At 40.6% G+C, this 13,544-nt stretch overlaps 3 protein-coding genes across 5 annotated transcripts in view; all 3 read right to left on the bottom strand.

The window, feature by feature from the left end:
* Positions 1–13,544, bottom strand: part of LOC126385580 (zinc finger protein OZF-like) — a 22,997-nt gene continuing 9,453 nt past the window's right edge. Inside the window, exons 1-2 of one of the 3 annotated variants that reach the window (XM_050037374.1) lie at positions 5,077–5,465; positions 1–2,164 (exon numbers count right to left, since the gene is read on the bottom strand). In XM_050037374.1, the coding sequence (XP_049893331.1) occupies positions 759–2,164; positions 5,077–5,248 (1,578 nt within the window). In that variant the 5' untranslated portion in view covers positions 5,249–5,465 and the 3' untranslated portion in view covers positions 1–758. Of the gene's footprint in view, positions 2,165–2,261; positions 2,677–5,076; positions 5,466–13,544 lie in introns of those variants that run through there. The other 2 variants (XM_050037373.1, XM_050037376.1) reach the window with 2 other exon arrangements.
* The window catches only part of LOC126385585 (zinc finger protein OZF-like), a 15,252-nt gene continuing 4,891 nt past the window's right edge, over positions 3,184–13,544 (bottom strand). Inside the window, exons 2-3 of the mRNA XM_050037383.1 lie at positions 4,513–4,977; positions 3,184–4,428 (exon numbers count right to left, since the gene is read on the bottom strand). Of these exons, the coding sequence (XP_049893340.1) occupies positions 3,995–4,428; positions 4,513–4,977 (899 nt within the window). The 3' untranslated portion in view covers positions 3,184–3,994. The remainder of the gene's footprint in view (positions 4,429–4,512; positions 4,978–13,544) is intronic.
* Positions 7,863–9,652, bottom strand: LOC126385590 (gastrula zinc finger protein XlCGF8.2DB-like). The gene has a single exon (XM_050037391.1). The coding sequence runs from the start codon at positions 9,420–9,422 to the stop codon at positions 8,538–8,540; it is 885 nt and encodes a 294-aa protein (XP_049893348.1). The 5' UTR covers positions 9,423–9,652; the 3' UTR covers positions 7,863–8,537.

The following is a 13,544-nucleotide window of genomic DNA, read 5'->3' as shown; positions in this document are numbered from 1 at the left end:
TAGATTTATTTAAAGCATTCCAGACTTCATATCTATGTACCATTGACAAGCAATCATGGCCATCTGAGGACAATCAATGTTGTAAATATAGTACTTCAGTACAGGTAATTTGATTCCTCCACATGTTTGTTCACTTTGAAGCAGCTCCTCTGATCAAACAGTATCAAATTATACTTTAACTTGACCTCCAGCTGATGAGCTGCAACATTAAATCACCTCTTGAATGTTATAACTTAACACTGTAATAACAACAGTTCTTCACTATGACTACTTTAACTTTTAATGACAGTCACACCCATCTGCAGCCTTTATGAACACAACTTGCTAACAGCTTTAGACTTCAGGGTCAGTCTGGTACTCTTAAAACTCAAAGACTGAAAAGAAATGGAAGATTGTTTCAAAGACAAACTGTTTTCAACGGACATTTGAGTTAAAATAAGTGTTAGATGATGACATTTTTAACAAAATGTACCTCAACATATTGTTGTCACCTCTCAATGGTGAATTTTACTTAATTCAGTTTGCGAACACATCTCCACAAGAGATTCAGCTCAATGGTTTCTCCAGTGTTTATTGATCCTCAGGTGCTTTTCAATAAGTGCTACAATTATGCAACCCCTCACTTCTGTGAGTTCTTGTGTGCCAAGAACCAGAACTCCTGCATGTTTCACAAACACAAGGCCACTTGTCTGTATGAGATATAATATGCGTTGCGCTTGAAACACATCACAGTGTCATTTCTTGCAGGTCTTGCAAAGTTACACCTTCTCACCTGTGTGGATTCTCATGTGGCCGGTCAGGTGACTTTTTTGTCTGAAAGCTTTCCCACATGTTGTGCACATAAATGGCTTCTCACCTGTGTGGAGTCTCATATGACTTTTCAATGCTGAGTTGTCACTGAATCTTTTCCCACAGGTACTGCAAGTGTGCAGCTTCTCACTGCTGTGCATTCTCATGTGGACTATCAACTTACAACTCTGTCTGAAAGCTTTCCCACATGTTGTGCATATATATGGCTTCTCACCTGTGTGGATTCTCATGTGGACTCTAACCTCACTACTCTGTCTGAAAGCTTTCCCACATGTTGTGCATATATATGGCTTCTCACCTGTGTGGATTCTCATGTGGTCCAACAAGCTACTTTTATGTCTGAAAGCTGTTCCACATGTTTTGCAGGTAAATGGCTTCTCACCTGTGTGGATTCTCATGTGGATAGTCAACTGACCACTATGTCTGAAAGCTGTTCCACATGTTTTGCATGAAAACGGCTTCTCATCTGTGTGGACTCTCATGTGGACCATCAATTGAAAATTCTGTCTGAAAGTTTTCCCACATGTTGTGCATGTAAACAGCCTCTCGTCTGTGTGAATTCTCATGTGGACTCTCAACTCACTACTCCGTCTGAAAGCTCTCCCACATGTTTTGCATGTAAATGGCTTCTCACCTGTGTGGCTTCTCATGTGGGCTGTCAAATGACTATTGTGTCTGAAAGCTTTCCCACATGTCTGGCATGTAAAGGGTTTCTCACCTGTGTGGATTCTCATGTGGGCCAACAAGCTACTATTATGTCTGAAAGCTGTTCCACATGTTTTGCATGTAAAGGGCTTCTCACCTGTGTGGATTCTCAAGTGTATATTTAAGTTTGACTGATACCGAAAAGCTTTTCCACATGTGTCACATTTGAAAGACCTTTCACCTGTGCGAGTTTTGAGGTGAACCTTTGACATGGTAGAGTTGTTATCATTGTTACTGTGACTGTTGTTGTCATGATGTTCTCCTTCCTCATCTTGGCTCTCAGCTACATGAGAGTTGTGACAGAGCAGCTGGTGCTCACTGGTTGCTTCTGATATCACAGAGCTTATAACTGGCATTTTAAATACAGACTCTTTCTCTGCTGCACTTTGAGTGTCATCATGAATGAAGTCCAGAGTCTGATCTTCACTGTGCTCACTTTCCTCATCAGCAGGAGTCAACATAAAGCCATCAGTCTCCTGCTTCACTACAAGCTGCTCTCCCTCCTGACTGCTGCACACTTCCTCCTCTTCCTCTTTAATCTCTGGAGGCTCTGGCTCCTCTTGGTCCACACTGGACTTCCTCTCCTCAATACAGAGCTGCTGCTCAGGGACAACCTCCTCCTCCTTACACACATGTTGCTGTGGGAGCTCTGGAGGGACACACAACAACACCAACAGCATACTAATGTCATGCTACAGCAAATATACACACATGCCAGTAAATTACTTCAATTAGCTTTCACCCACCTGTCCTGTGTAACTTTATTTCAGGCTTCAAAACGATATCCAACAGTCTGCGCTGACGATCGATCTCTTCCTCGTACTCGACGATGCTTCTTTGAAAAACTCCCAATATTTCTTCAGCAGCAGCAGTTAGTCGCTCGTTGACAAACTCTCTCAAAGACTCAACTGAACACATTGTTGTCTAATTATAAGTCAGATATTCATCCACACGAAAACGACACTTTCATCTCCGAGATTAATCCACACATCGGCAGAGATAACGCAGTTCGCGCTGGTATTGTTCTTACTTCCGGTGGATGTGTCACAATTGTGAATTTCCGGCAGTTAAAGTGAGCTGTTTATCTCATCGACAAATATGGTTTATCTCCGCTCATCTGCGGATTACTTTTCTTCTTCTATTTCTTCTTCCATTTCTTCTTCTCCTCTCAGTTTATTGGCGGATCGCAAACAACTTAAAGGTGCATACCGCCACCCACTGTACAAGAGTGTATAACATCATATCTATGTACCTTATGTCGTTGAATCTTCCCATTAACCCTGTGACATTTCAGAGTAAAAAGCACCTTCCTGGTGATTCTCCTCTACCTCTCCCTCTGTTCCCTGTACCCCATCAAATCCCACTCCCGCCCTGCTTCTAAAGCTTTAGTTTGAAACATAGATGCACTCATACAAAATGGCCCTACAAGTGTTACTGAGGCAAATTTTGTAGCAGCTCATTAAGGTGGAGCTATATTTTATTTGGTTCACACACTGATGGATAGTTCAACAAGGCATTGAATGTAATAACCTCACTATTAATTTTTGTATGTTGAGATTGTAAATAGCAGTAAGTAACTTAAGCTGTCAAGTATAGCTAGTGGCCTGAAAAGTAAATTTTCCTGCAAAGTAGAAATATGTGCAGCATTAAAGGAAAGAAACCAAAGAACACCTCAAAATTGATTATGTTTTTATATTTATTTGAAGTGTTCCAGATTTCATATCTATGAAGAATTGACATGCAGCTTTAGAAATCTAAAGACAATCAATGTTGTGCATATATACAGTACTTGAGTACATGTAGTTAGATTGCTCCACTGCATACATGCTTGTTCAACATGAAGCAGCTCCTCTGATCAAACAGTATCTAATTACACTTTAACTTGACCTCCAGCTGATGAGCTGCAACATTGAAACACCTCTTGCATGTTATAACTTAACACTATAAAAATAACCATTCTTCGCTGTTACTACTTTTGCTTTTGATGACAGCCACACCCATCTGCAGCCTTGATGAACAGAACTTGCTTACAGCTTTAGACTTCATGTTGAATCTGGTATACTTATAACTCAAACACTTTAAAAAGAATGGAAGACTGTTTCAAAGACACAGTTGTCAGCAGAAAAATGAGTAAAAAACATGAGTGTTAGATGATGACATTTTTAATAAAAATGTACTTCCTCAACATATTGTTGTCTCCTCTCAGTGGTGAATTTTACTTCAGTTAGCGAACACGTTCCCACAGGAGTTTTAGCTCAATGGTTTCTCCCGTGTTTACTGATCCTCAGGTGTTTTTCCAAAAAGTGCTGCATCTATGTGACTCCTCACTTCTGTGAGTTCTTGTGTGTTCAGTCCATGAGCCAGGACCAAACGATCTCCTACATGTTTTACAAACACAAGGCCACTTGTCTGCATGAGGTCTTATATGTCTTTTTACTTGAGACACATTGAAGTGTCATTTCTTGCAGGTCTTGCAAAGTTATGACTTCTCACCACTGTGGATTCTCATGTGGCCTGTCAGGTGACTTTTACGTCCAAAAGCTTTCCCACATGTTGTACAAGTAAATGGCTTCTCACCTGTGTGGGTTCTCATGTGGTCTGTCAGGTGACGTTTCTGTATGAAAGCTTTCCCGCATGTTTTGCATGTAAATGGCCTCTCACCTGTGTGGTGTCTCATGTGGATGAACAAGTTACTCTTAAGTCTGAAAGCTTTCCCACATGTTGTGCACATAAATGGCATCTCACCTGTGTGGATTCTAATATGACCTTTCAATGCTGATTTGTCACTGAATCTTTTCCCACAGGTGTTGCAAAGGTGCAGCTTCTCACCACTGTGGACTCTCATGTGGACTTTCAACTCACAATTCCGTCTGAAAGCTTTCCCACATGTTGTGCATGTAAACGGCTTCTCACCTGTGTGGATTTTCAGGTGTATATTTAAGTTGGACTGATACGGAAAAGCTTTTCCACAAGTGTCACATTTGAAAGATTTTTTACCTGCTTGAGTTTTGAGGTGAATCCCAGACATGGTAAAGTTGTACACATTGTTACTGTGACTGTTGTCATGATGTCCTCCTGTCTGATCTTGGCTCTCAGCTACATGAGAGCTGTGAGAGAGCAGCTGGTGCTCACTGGTTGCTTCTGATATCACAGAGCTTATAACTGGCATTTTGACTACAGACTCTTTCTCTGCTGCACTTTGAGTGTCATCATGAATGAAGTCCAGAGTCTGATCTTCACTGTGCTCACTTTCCTCATCAGCAGGAGTCAACATAAAGCCATCAGTCTCCTGCTTCACTACAAGCTGCTCTCCCTCCTGACTGCTGCACACTTCCTCCTCTTCCTCTTTAATCTCTGGAGGCTCTGGCTCCTCTTGGTCCACACTGGACTTCCTCTCCTCAATACAGAGCTGCTGCTCAGGGACAACCTCCTCCTCCTTACACACATGTTGCTGTGGGAGCTCTGGAGGGACACACAACAACACCAACAGCATACTAATGTCATGGTAGAGAAGAAAATATAGACATGACAGTAAATATGTCCTGACTAAACTTTACTCACCTCTCCTGTGTAACTTTTTTCCAGGTTTCCAAACGATATCCAACAGTCTGCGCTGACGATCGATCTCTTCCTCGTACTCGACGATGGTTCTTATAAAAACTCCCAATATTTCTTCAGCAGCAGCAGTTAGTCGCTCGTTGACAAACTCTCTCAAAGACTCAACTGAACACATTGTTGTCTAATTACAAGTGAGATATTTATCCACACGACAACTACACCTTCATCTCCCAGATAAGTCCACACATCCACAGAGATAACTCAGCTGGAGCTGTTATTGTTCTTACTTCCGGTGGATGTGTCACAATGGTAAAGTTCCGGCAGTGAAAGTGAGCTGTTCATCGACGGGTTCTTACTTCTTCTTCTTCTTCTTCTTACTTTTCTTACTTAATACATTTTTGTCAAATTACAGTGAAATACATTTCACCGTGACAACTACACCATCATTTCCCAGGTAATTCCTTACATCCACGGAGCTAACGGAGCTAGCGTTGGTATAGTTACTTCCGTCTTCTTCTCTCGTTTTATTGGCGGACCGACTTTAAGGTGTATACCGCCACCTACTGTACAAAAGTGTGTAACATCATATCAATTTATCTTACTGCCTTGATTCTTCCCATTAACCATGTGTCATTTAAGAAAGTAAAGAGTGCCTTCCTTGTGACTCTTACGTCATTTCTCAAGAAAATAAGGTTATGTTCCCTGAACAACCACATTTTACTGATGTCGTTTTGACTTATTTTCTTATCATTTTATAAATTAAAGAAAACATATTTGCAGGGGTATGAAGAAGGCAGTGTGGAAGTAAAAATACCCCAGGCTTTCAAAACGTTAGGAAATGTACAAAATTATTACCAAAATAAATACTACTAATACAAAATGGCCCCTGTCAGTGTTACTAAGGCAAATTTTGCGGCAGCTGGTTGAGGTGGAGCCATTTGATGTTTTACCAAGTTCACTTATGGATGGATAGTTTAACAAGGCATCGTTAAATAACCTCACCACTAGTTTTTGTATGTCAAGATTACAATCAGCAAAGTCACTTTAGCTGTCATGTAAATCTAGTGGCCTTAAAAGACAAATTTCCTGTGAAGCATAAAAGAAAAGTAATCAAAAGTTATCACATCAAACTTGATCATGTTCTTAGATTTATTTGAAGTGTTCAAGACTTCACATATATGACGAATTTGCATGCAATCATGGCCATCTGAGGACAATCAATGTTGCACATTAAGCACTTAAGTACCATTAGTTTGGTTCCTCCACTGCTTACACATTTATTCAATATGAAGCAGCTCCTCTGATCAAACAGTATCAAATTATACTTTATCTTGACCTCCAGCTGATGAGCTGCAACATTAAGACACATCTTACATGTTATAACTTAACACTCTGGGAAAAAAAAAAAAAATCTTTACTATTACTATTTTATTCTTTTAATGTCAGTCACACCCATCTGCAGCCTTGATGAACAGAAACCACTAACAGTTTTAGACTTCAGGGTGAATCTGGTATTCTTAAATAGTCACCATAAAAAGCTTTATAATTATAATTATTTGTTGTCTTGTCTTCATTTCATTTATTTATTTAGAGGACAGTGCACATTAATGAACATTGCTGTAAATGTGCCGGTGTTAGCCAAAGGCTAATTTTCAACTGTAGTCCTCCGGCATGATGTTAAAAAGACCTCAGGCCATTAAAAAACACAAAAACAGGAACATAGAAGTCATAATATATAAAACAAAAAATAGCAAACAAAAACAGGAACACATAAGTCATAATATGTAAAACAAATAACAAACAGATAAACAATAATTCACAATGAAAAACCAATACGTAGAGTGCAATGTGATACAGTGCAAAATAGTTGATCGAGAGGCTATGGATAGTGAATAGACGAAACAATGCAAGTCCATGAGTCACTGGCATAGTGTATATGATATATGAAGTTATAAAGTGCTGTAGTGCCCGTAAAAGTAGTCACAGTAAAAGTCTAAATTTAATTAAATTACAATAAGTTAAATTGGGAGAGATGAAACTGTCAGGGGTGGATAAATGAGATGGAGGTGCAGCAATGCAAGGACCAGAAACTGGATTTCTTGTTGGAGTTGTGCTAAGATGGATTGAGAAACACAACAAAACCAATACATACAGTGCAATATAATACAGATGATCATTGACATAATGTATCATATGAATATGATTAGTAAGGTAATAAAGTGCTGCAGTGCTCACAACAGTTTTCACTGTGAAGGTTAAGTTTAAGTTGAATTTGAGTGGGATGGGAATGGGAGAAATGAGCTGTCAAAGGTGGATAGATGGAATGAAGGTGCAACAATGCAGAGACCAGAACAGGATTTCTTGTTGGAGTGTGCTAAGATGGATTGAGAAGAGGTGGTACATTTGTAAAGTGCTGTGGTGTTTATCATGAGGTGCAGATTTACCCATGTCACTGCACATGTCCAGGGGGGGTCATGTGCAGTGACATGGGGGGCTATATACAGTCAGTTAACAGTGATTACAGGTCTGATTTGCCTTGAGCCAGTCTTTCAAATGCCTTTTAAAAATTAGAAAGGTAGAGCAGTCTCTCATGGAGGTTGGCAGGCTGTTCCAGATTTTGCTGCCTCTGACTGATAGAGCAGTCTGAGAGAAGGAAGTGAGCCTAAATGGGATTTCACAGTCTCCTCTAGTAGTTGCTCTAGTGTTGGTACTGTCGGTGGATTTACGTTTAAAAAAACTGACTCAAGGGTGGGGGTGCAAGTCCGTTCAAGATCTAATACACACAACATGCACGTTTGAAAGTAATGAGATTGTCAAAACTCAGTAGATTATGGCGTGTTAGAATATCACAATGATGATAGGAGAAAGACTTTTTGTCAAAAGTTTTCAGAGTTTTTTTTATTGCTGCTGAAACGGCCGTGAGCTGGAATGAAATGTCTGTTATGGTGGATTTCTTGCTAATATGACAACAACTTTTTGGATTTGACTATTAACACACCAAATTTGGACAACAGCATCTACACTACTGAGGAATTCTGCACTCATGGTGCAACAGAGACTTAAATAAAAATTAGACTGTTTCAAAGAAGTACTGTGGTCAGTGGAAATGTGAGTAAAAACATGATATGAATGTTAGATGATGACGTTTTTAACAAAATGTACTTCAACATATTGTTGTCTCCTCTCAATGGTAAATTTTACTTCGTTCACTTAGTGAACACGTCCACACAGGAGCTTTAGCTCGATGGTTTTTCCTGTTTATTGATCCTCACGTGTGATTTCAGTAGAACTTTACCCACAAGTGCTGCAAACATGTGACTCCTCACTTCCATGAGTTCTTGTGTGCTTTGACCATGAACCAGAACTGATTCATCTCCAACATGTTTTACAAACACAAGGCCACTTGTCTGCACGAGGTCATATGCCTTTCCAATTGAGACACATTTCTTGCAGGTCTTGCAAAGTTATGACTTCTCACCAGTGTGTGTTCTCATGTGGACATTCATGTGACTTTTCTGTCCAAAAGTTTTCCCACATCTTGTGCATGTAAACGGCTTTTCACCTGTGTGAATTCTCATGTGGGCCCTCAACTCACTACTCTGTCTGAAAGCTTTCCCACATGTTTTGCATGTAAATGGCTTCTCACCTGTGTGGATTCTCATGTGGGCTGTCAAATGACTATTATGTCTGAATGCTTTCCCACATGTCTGGCATGTAAACGGCTTCTCACCTGTGTGGATTCTCATGTGGGTGTCTAAGTGACATTTATATCCAAAAGCTTTCCCACATGTTGTACAAGTAAATGGCTTCTCACCTGTGTGGATTCTCATGTGGCATTTTAGGTGACCTTTCTGTCCGAAAGCTCTCCCACATGTTGTGCAAGTATATGGCGTCTCGCCTGAGTGGATTCTCATATGACCTTTCAATGCTGAGTTGTCACTGAATCTTTTCCCACAGGTACTACAAAGGTGCAGCTTCTCACCACTGTGGGTTCTCATGTGAACACTCAACTCACTACTCTGTCTGAAAGCTTTCCCACATGTTTTGCATGTAAATGGCCTCTCACCTGTGTGGATTCTCATGTGGATTGTCAAAGGACTATTATATCTGAAAGCTTTTCCACATGTTTTGCATCTAAACGGCTTCTCACCTGTGTGGATTCTTTTGTGGGCCAACAAGCTACTATTATGTCTGAAAGCGGTTCCACATGTTTTGCATTTAAATGGCTTCTCACCTGAGTGGATTCTCATGTGTATATTTAAGTTTGACTTATACTGAAAAGCTTTTCCACAAGTGTCACATCTGAAAGATTTTTCACCTGTGTAAGTGCTGAGATGAATCTTTGACATGGCAGAGTTGTTATCATTGTTACTGAGACCATCCTGTTCAAGATGTCCTCCTTCCTCATCTTGGCTCTCAACAATATAAGAGTTGTGGGAGAGCAGCTGGTGGTCACTGGTTGGTATCACATAGGTTATAAATGGTACGCTGATGACAGACTCTTTCTCTGCTGCACTTTGAGTGTCATCATGAATGAAGTCCAGAGTCTGATCTTCACTGTGCTCACTTTCCTCATCAGCAGGAGNTTTTTCTACTCAACAACTACACCATCATCTCCCAGCTATTTCCATACATCCATAGAGCTAACGCTGCTGTAGCGCCTGCATTGTTTACTTCCGCTGAATGTGTCACATTGTTAAAGTTCCGGCAGTGATAATGAGCTATTTTTTACTTTCCGCTCATCAACAGATTCTTACAGCAGCAGAAAGATGCTTTATCCACAATTTCTCTCCCCACAATGAACAATGAATACATAACCAGAAAAGTCTAGGTATTCTTAGAGTAACGTTTTAAGTGATGGTTATTTCTTCAGTAGCAGCAGTTCGTCACTCGTTGACAAACTCTCTCAAAGACTCAACTGAAGACATTTTTGTTAAAGGGATAGTGCACCCAAAAATGAAAATTCACCCATTATCTACTCACCCATATGCCAATGGAGGCTCAGGTGAAGTTTTAGAGTCCTCACATTCCTTGCGGAGATCCAAGGGGAAAGGGGGTAGCAACACAACTCCACCTAATGGAGGCTTATGGCGCCCCAGATTCAAACGTCCAAAAAAACATAATTGAATTCATTTGAACTCTGTTTTTAGCCTCATTGTAGCCTGTAGCTCTAACTGCCTCTCTGTGCACCGCGTTCACATGTGCGCGCTTGCGCGTGAGACCAGTGAAAGCACGTGAACACACATGAACGCAGTGGCCATGTGAGCACGGTGAGCACGGTGCACAGAGAGGCAGTCAGAGCTACAGGCTACAATGAGGCTAAAAACAGAGTTCAAATGACGTTTTCCAAACAACTTTTTATGTCGGGGCTTCAGGACACTTGGATCACTACGGAACGAGCAGTATGGAGATATTTTTTGGTTTCAATTATTTGTTTTTGGACGTTTGAATTTGGGGCACCGTAAGCCTCCATTATTTTGAGTTGTGTTGCTACCTCCTCTCCCCTTGGATCGCCGCAAGTGTTGTGAGGACTCTAAAACTTCACCTGAGCCTCCCTCGGCATATGGGTGAGTAGATAATGGGTGAATTTTCATTTTTTGGTGCGCTATCCCTTTAAATTATAAGTGAGATATTTTTCTACATAATTAATACACCGTCATGTTTTTAGGATTCCTCCTTGCTTATACATTGTTAAAGTTCCAGTAGTGAAAGTGAGTTATTTTATTTATTTCTAATCATCAACAGATTCTTACGGTAGCAAAAATATGCGTTATTCACAATCTCTCTCCCCACAGTGAACAATGAAGAGATATCCAGAAAGGTTTAGGTTGATTTAATGGCGCAACACAGCTGCTGGCAGGCCACTTCACCCGGCAGTGTTCCGATTTCCTGCTTGACGGGGGGACTGGTGTTGCTTGGAGGTTCCAGGCATTGTGGGGGGCCTCCGGACCTGGCTCCTCCTCCGTCTGACCGGGTTCTGCAGCTGGCGCAACAAAGTCTGATGCGTCAGCTGCCGTTCCTGAGCATCGCTTCACTTATTCCCTCCTCAGGCAGGCCATCTTGGCCTGGTGGATTTTCAGACCTCTCGGGTTCTTGCAGACCATGCGACAAATGCAGACTGCACTCGTGTTCCATTGTCCGTTAGCTTGGGTCATATGGGAGGTAGTTTTCTCTGAATAACCACATTTTACTGGTGCCTTTTTGAGGTATTTCACAATCATTTTAACCAAAAACATACCTGCAGTGCTATGAAGAAGACAGTGTAGACATAAAAATACTCCAGGCTTTAAAAAACATAACAAAAATGTAGAAAGTCACTTCCACCAAAGGGAATTTAAAGTCAGGGCCATTAAAATACATATACACAATGGTCCTGTCAGTGTTACTGAGGCTATTTTGTAGCAACTAATTGAGGTGGAGACACTTCAAATTTTACCTGGTTCATACACTGATGGATAGTTTAACAAGGCATCGTATTCAATAATCTCACTATTAGTTGTTGTTGTTTATAAAGATTGTAATCAGCAGTAAGTAACTTAAGCTGTGAAGTAAATCTATGGGTCTGACAAAGTCCATTTCCTGCAAAGTAGAAATATGTGTAGCATTAAAGGAAAGAAATCAAAGAAAACCTCAAAAGTGATCATGTTTTTATATTTATTTGAAGTGTTCCAGATTTCATATCTATGTAGAATTGACATGCAATTGTGGCCATCTGAGGACAATCAATGCTGTACATAAATACAGTACTTGAGTACATGTAGTTAGATTACTCCACTGCATACATGCTTGTTCAATATGAAGCAGCATCACTGATCAAACAGTATCAAATTATACTTTATCTTGACCTCCAGCTGATGAGATGCAACATTAAAACACCTCTTACATGTGATAAATTAACACTCAGAAAAGAACCATTCTTCACGATTACTACTTTTACTTTTAATGTCAGTCACACCCATCTGCAGCCTTGATGAACAGAAACCACTAACAGCTTTAGACTTTGATCTGGTATTCTTAAATCATCACCATAAAAAGCTGTGTTATTATAATTATTTGTTGTCTTGTGTTGCTGCTGAAACAGTTGTGAGCTGGAATGAAATGTCCATTATGGTGGATTTCTAGCTACCATGACAACAAATTTTTGGATTTGACTCCAACAGCAAAGGTTTGGACAACAGCATCTACACTACTGAGGAATTCTGCACTCATGGTGCAACAGAGAGTTAAACAAAAAAAAAAGATGATTGACTGTTTCAAAGAAGTACTGTGGTCAGTGGAAATGTGAGTAAAAACATGATATGAATGTTAGATGATGACGTTTTTAAAATGTACTTCCTCGACATATTGTTGTCTCCTCTCAATGATGAATTTTACTTCATTCAATTAGCGAACACGTCCACACAGGAGCTTTAGCTCGATGGTTTCTCCTGTGTTTATTGATCCTCAGGTGTGATTTCAGTAGAACTTTACCCACAAGTGCTGCAAACATGTAACTCCTCACTTCCATGAGTTCTTGTGTGTTTTGACCATGAACCAGAACTGATTCATCTCCAACATGTTTTACAAACACAAGGCCACTTGTCTGTATGAGGTCTTATATGCCTTTCCGACTGAGATACATGAAAGTATCATTTCTTGAAGGTCTTACACAGTTATAACTTCTCACCACTGTGGGTTCTCATGTGGACTCTAACCTCACTACTCTGTCTGAAAGCTTTTCCACATGTTTTACATGTAAATGGCTTCTCACCTGTGTGGATTCTCATGTGGGCCAACAAGCTACTACAATATCTGAAAGCTTTCCCACATGTTTTGCATCTAAATGGCTTCTCACCGCTGTGGGTTCTCATGTGGACTGTTAACCCACTATTATGTCTGAAAGCTTTCCCACATGTTTTGCATGTAAACGGCTTCTCACCTGTGTGGATTCTCATGTGTACATTTAAGTCTGACTTATACCGAAAAGCTTTTCCACAAGTGTCACATTTGAAAGATTTTTCGCCTGTGTAAGTGCTGAGGTGAATCTTTGACATGGCAGAGTTGTTATCATTGTTACTGTGAGTATCGTTTTCATGATGTCCTCCTTCCTAATCTTGGCTCTCAACAACACGAGAGTTGTCAGAGAGCAGCTGGTGGTCACTGGTTGGTATCACATAGGTTATAAATGGTACGCTGATGACAGACTCTTTCTCTGCTGCACTTTGAGTGTCATCATGAATGAAGTCCAGAGTCTGATCTTCACTGTGCTCACTTTCCTCATCAGCAGGAGTCAACATAAAGCCATCAGTCTCCTGCTTCACTACAAGCTGCTCTCCCTCCTGACTGCTGNCTGCTGCACTTTGAGTGTCATCATGAATGAAGTCCAGAGTCTGATCTTCACTGTGCTCACTTTCCTCATCAGCAGGAGTCAACATAAAGCCATCAGTCTCCTGCTTCACTACAAGCTGCTCTCCCTCCTGACTGCTGCACAC

The sequence above is a fragment of the Epinephelus moara genome, chromosome 24, assembly GCF_006386435.1.
Source record: "Epinephelus moara isolate mb chromosome 24, YSFRI_EMoa_1.0, whole genome shotgun sequence".
Taxonomy (NCBI): Eukaryota; Metazoa; Chordata; class Actinopteri; order Perciformes; family Serranidae; genus Epinephelus; species Epinephelus moara.
This window is presented reverse-complemented; position numbering and strand designations above follow the sequence as displayed.